This window comes from Centropristis striata, chromosome 3, assembly GCF_030273125.1.
Source record: "Centropristis striata isolate RG_2023a ecotype Rhode Island chromosome 3, C.striata_1.0, whole genome shotgun sequence".
Classification (NCBI taxonomy): Eukaryota; Metazoa; Chordata; class Actinopteri; order Perciformes; family Serranidae; genus Centropristis; species Centropristis striata.
The window spans coordinates 13,034,409-13,039,811 of NC_081519.1; the positions used below are offsets into that span (position 1 = coordinate 13,034,409).

The following is a 5,403-nucleotide window of genomic DNA, read 5'->3' on the forward strand; positions in this document are numbered from 1 at the left end:
CTACTACTGTTTTTTTTTCCAGAAGCAGGTTTATCCAGCCATGTCATCAAACTGCTACCTTCATCCTGTAATGTCTGCTTGATAAAATTCCTAATTCCAATCTTGCTATTATAGCCTATTAAGGTATTTACTCCCACATGAGCTGGTATCCTATACATCCATAGGGGGTACAACTCCACTCAGATGTTAATTGCTGAACGTCATGAGGAGGGCGCTCATGTAACAAATTGAATGCGAAGTGCTTAAATGTTGAAGAAGAAGAGTTTTCTACCGGAAGTCTCTTTTTTCATGTTCCGACTAATATCTCTTTATTGCGCGCATCATTCACGGCTGCCGAGTAGCAGTCAGACTTTAAATTATTTTTAATCTAGTAAAACACTAACATTAGTGTACAAGATGTCGAACACCAAACTACAGAATTTCCGGGGCTTTTTGACTGAGCGGTTTACGGCCGTTGCTGTGGAGATATTTGGAGAAATTGAGAGTATTGTGGAGGCGTACTACGAGGAAAACAAACGGCTGCGGAATGTACTGCACATGGTGCTCAACCCCGAGATAAAGTTACCCAAAATAGGTTTGTCACCTTTGGTTAACTTACGAATCATAACCGGCTTACGGTAGTTACCTCAATTCAACTTGAATTATTGACGTAAATTGCAGCAATGTGAGGTTTTGAGCCGGTCTGAAAATGAACTAGCTAGCTAAACGACAGGACGAAACGTAGACAGTTTAACCGTCTAAATTAGCATTTGTTGCTGTTTTCACGCACATACACGCAGTGTCTTTGCTCTGAAGGACTCTTTGCATGCTATCATTTGAGAAGAATATGGATTTCATGTAAGTTATATATCCACAGCAGTCTGTCCAATACGGTTCTCTCAATAACGCATACATCTGATGTAAGTGTTTAGTGAACATTTGATTTAGAAAATAGAATAGAATAGCCTTTATGTCATTATATAACAATGTAAAACGAAATTTGCAGTGCTGCTCCTCATTTGGTACCTTTGAGACAAAACTAGTGTAAATAAATCCATGAAAATATTCTTGAAGGCAATAATATACTAAAGGCAATATAACACACTAAAAAGGCAATGATTTAGGAATTAGGATATGTAAAGTAATTTAAAATATGTAAATTGCACAGTGGATTTAGAATAAATACAAGGACACAAGAGTTCCATGTATTCATATAGTCAAGTATGTAGGAGGATGTTTATTACAGGAGAACATATGCAAGAAGACTGGGATGATGTGGAACAGATGTATAATAGTGCCATTGCTATTGCACTGAGTACTGTATGTGTATGTTTAGCTTTGTGGGCTTTGTGCTGTGATCTTCAATACTTAATGTAACTTTACTAACAGATAATTATGCTTCATTTTACTTTTTGTGTGTGCTACTTACATAAAAAAAACTGCCAAGACATTAGGGAAAAAAGCATCAAGAAAAAATAACATCTCAAGTGTATGGGTGCATCCAAACCTTAGTGCTTTAAAATATATGGGCATGATCAAATAAAAAAGAGAAAATAGCAAAGCGACTAGAACTTTGTTTATTGTTGTATGAAAAGAATGACAGCTTCCAGGGTCCAGTACTGTGACTTTATACTTTCTATACTCAATTGGAGCATAGTTCTTAAGTATTGGTGTTTTCCTTTGCCCCCCACGATAGATGATATCCAAAACACAGGAGCAACTGCAGATGCCAGTGCTGAACAGCTGAGCGCAAGGGTGGACCTGGAAAGAGCAGAGCCTTTGCCTAAAAAACCGAAAGAAGAGCAAATTGATTATGACATATGTTGCGAAACAGAACAACAACAAGTGCAAGTGGAAGCGGAAACCTTTATTAGCCCAGACTGTGTGAAAAATGACCCAGAGGAAGAAGAAGACACAAGCATGCCCTGCATATCTGACTCATTCCATATTAAAGTGGTTGAGGTCAACCCCAACTCTTCTGGCACGCTCACAGCTGATGAAGAAGAGGACTGTTCTGCATCAGACTCAGACGCAGTCTCAGATTGCTCACAGTCATCAAGGAGTGACGAAAGCATGAGTGAAAGTGCAGAAGCTCAGACACATGATGCAAAGTCCATCCATCCATCGGTAAGATTGTTTGTTCATGGATAAATCTGATTGCAACAGGCTGGAGAAGCTTTGTGATGTAGTTAAAAAAAAAAGGCTAAATATCTGGATGATAAATGTCTTTAATCAGCGTGGGTCACAGGTCACAAAATGTTGCAACATTCTTGATTTATGAAGCACTTTTGTCACTGTATTTATTAACCGTTGTTCCTGCTGGAGTAGGACAATTTTCTAGAAAGCAGAAGTAAGTAGTTGTTGAGCTTTCATCAGAAACACAATTTACACCGATGTCCCTGACCGACTAAGGCACACCGACTAAGCGAGGTTTGGGGGTCTGTTCGGTGCATCTTGGTGCTGAAATGATTAACCCTCTCAACCTCAAGCAGTTTCAGGGTGGTTTAATTTGCTCCTGGCTGTCCCCTACGTCCGTGGGAACAGTACAGTCATGAATAGAAGGAGGGAGAACACAAAAATGTCTTGTGCAACAGTTGCACCTTCTTCTCTGCCCTGTGAAAACAGCCTGCAGTTCAGTCAAAGATTCAATAATAGTTGCAGATACCTAATTCTGTATAAATAGAGGTTTTTCCTCTCAAACTCTTGGCTGGTTTCGTTGTTGACTTAAATCAACCAAACTCTGACTCGATCAAATGAGACTGTTACAAATAGATGGCTTTATGTAGTTTGAAGGTTGGGAATCAACAGAGGCCCTAAAATAAAATCTTATCACAATACTTAAGATTTGAACAGTTTGCAATATGCTGGGAATTGTGATAAAATGCTATTGTTAAGTTATTGCCTTTTTTTCACCTGGACATCATTTACTCAAAGGAAAACTCTGCGAACATATGATTAAGCTAATAATGTTAAATTTTAATTTAAAATATGATCTTACTTTTTTGCAATAATAAAATAAGTATCCCTCCTGTTGCTAGTTTCTAGGTCTGAAGATTTACTGGAAATATTCAGGAAATTAATTATATAAAACCTGGGGAAACATACTGGTGCACTTAAGACTGCAATAGAATATTTAGTTTATATTGTCTCGTTTGTTTTGAAGCACGAAATAATGAGGTTTCCTTTTCTTGCTACAAAATAGAAGAAGCCAAAGTTGATCCTGCAGAAAACCATGCTAGAATTACCAAGGTAAGACTCTGAATGACTTATAATCATATTATTATTTATTATATAACTAATAGTATTATGCATATATTGCCTATTTTATCCATAACTGAAAGACAATAAAGTCTGTCTATAAATCTGTTTTAAACAGGATGGTGCCCCACCAATCTTTCCTTCCTGACCCAAATGAATTCCAGTCCTTTTTGGCCAGACTCACTGAAGCCTTCAAGGATTTTCCAGATGACAAGAAGCCTCTGATCACCAAAATGGGCCTCACAAAGAATGTAGATTTAGTGGATTGTGCTTTTGGTAAAGTCCCCAAAGGTTCCCCCTTGTCCTACCAGTGCCCTGTACCATCACAGCGGGATTTCAAGAAAAATGATGATGCTCCTCCTCGGCCACTGCTTCCCCTGGCCCATCACAAGCTGGAGCCAATGACGGGTATTCCTACCCTCAGCACCGAAGAGCTGGAACATATGAACGTCATGGCGATCTCCTGGGAGGCAGCACAAAGTCTGGAGGAGACGTCACGTGAAAGCAAGGAGTCAGTGGAGGAGCTACGGAATCTGCGCTTGACCGGTCATTTCAAGGAGATCTGCAAACTGAAACCAGGACGAAGCAACGCGGAGCACCTGATATTCAAGATAAAGAAGAGATTCATCAGGTGCAAGTCTGTACAGGTAGAGGAGGAACTGAAGGCCGGCGCACTCCGGGAGTACTGTAAGCATCTGTGTGTTAACTGGTCCCCCTGCGGTTTGGTCATCCATCCCAATGCTCCATGGCTGGGGGCCCTGCCTGACGGGTTGGTGTACGACCCCAACGAGACACCCAGTTACGGGCTGGTGCACGTCAAATGCATCGGTTTACGCAGCTTCACAGAGTGCCGCTTCCTGATCTGCCGGGACGGAGCTCTGCAGCTGAAGAAGACCCACTCTTCCTACTGGCACATCCAAGGAGAGATGATGGTGACGGGCACGGAGTGGTGCGACATGCTGGTGTTCTCGAGAGAAGACATGCTGGTTCAACGCATCTATCGAGACGCGACGATCATCAAGGCCATGAAGAAGAAGTTGGATGATTTCTTTTTCTATTACTACCTGCCGTGTCTGTTTTGAGCTGACGGCACAGCTTGAGCGTCGCCACACTGCTGTCATACACTACTTGCACCTGAATGTGATCAGACCACTAATGTTCTACTGGCGTTATTAGATATTAGGGCTGAATGATAAGGAGAAAAAAATCGTGTTGTGATTATCTTAACTGATACTACAGTTGCAATATTATTCATAATGTAGGAGGAAATTATAATTTCTGCAGCATTATTCTCATTGAAAAAATGCATTAAAATGTTAACGATGTGACCTTTACCACACAGATTGTAAAATACAATGTATAGCCTTGTGCATCTTGCAGCACCACAATACTTCATTAGGAATTGTATTTGAACACGTTTTGCCTACAACACATATTGCACCTCCTGCGATTTCTAATCAGTTGTTCAGCCCTGTTGAATATATACATCTTCTTATGGGTTTCCTTCAGTCTAATCTAAGAGGAAGATCTTGGTTTTTTTTTGTAAACATTCTGTTTTGTTATTGATTAATCTGCTGATTATTCTATTATTCATTTCTTCTACATATTTAAGAAAAGAAGTGAAACACGTCTACCTCATGCCCACGCTTACATAGATTATTTCTGACAATATTTTGTTTGCTATCATGCAAGAAATAACAAATGGCCTAATGCATATTTTAGAAGCGGCAACATGGGATTAAATCACATTTTCCCTGAAAAATTGCAAACATAATCAACAGATTGCAATTGAGTGTTGTTGTTTTTTTGCTCTGTTTTGTCAATTTTTGTTTTGTTTTTGTGTTTGTTTTTAACACATAAGCATTAAAGGTTCAAATGCTTAATCCAGTGGTGTTACTGTTGTTCTGAAATAGCATGACTTCAAGTCTTTGAATGTTCAAAAATAAAAATACATTAACCATATTAACTCTGTGTCATCTGAAATACTTTAGTAGTCTCAATCCAAATGTTCTGCTTGGTTCCTTTATACCTCTCAGCACCTCCAAAACAAAACAGAAAGTTTGTTTAGTCCATACAGCATATAAAACAAGCTATTTCTTTATATAACAATACATGTCACCATCAAACATGAAGGCTTGTTTGTGTCAAAGGGAAGTGCATAATAAG

General features: G+C 39.3%; 1 protein-coding gene across 3 annotated transcripts; it reads left to right on the forward strand.

Annotated features, from left to right (window-relative positions):
* The first annotated feature begins 268 nt into the window (after window positions 1–268).
* On the forward strand, window positions 269–5,199 carry LOC131968486 (uncharacterized). Of its 3 annotated transcripts, none has more exons than XM_059329392.1 (4): window positions 269–574; window positions 1,676–2,106; window positions 3,182–3,228; window positions 3,356–5,199. In XM_059329392.1, exons 1-4 carry the CDS (start codon window positions 397–399, stop codon window positions 4,317–4,319), a joined length of 1,620 nt encoding a protein of 539 aa, XP_059185375.1. In that variant the 5' UTR covers window positions 269–396; the 3' UTR covers window positions 4,320–5,199. The 3 variants fall into 3 exon arrangements, with proteins under 3 accessions (XP_059185375.1, XP_059185377.1, XP_059185378.1); XM_059329394.1 differs by having other exon boundaries at window positions 3,185–3,228; XM_059329395.1 differs by having other exon boundaries at window positions 461–837.
* The last annotated feature ends 204 nt before the right edge of the window (window positions 5,200–5,403 follow it).

Excerpts from the sequence above, each read along its gene's own strand:
- LOC131968486 (XM_059329392.1), top strand. The coding sequence starts at position 397 with ATGTCGAACACCAAACTACAGAATTTCCGGGGCTTTTTGACTGAGCGG. Across the intron at positions 2,107-3,181 it reads CAAAGTCCATCCATCCATCG|AAGAAGCCAAAGTTGATCCT; the intron begins GTAAGATTGTTT and ends GCTACAAAATAG. Across the intron at positions 3,229-3,355 it reads ACCATGCTAGAATTACCAAG|GATGGTGCCCCACCAATCTT; the intron begins GTAAGACTCTGA and ends TGTTTTAAACAG.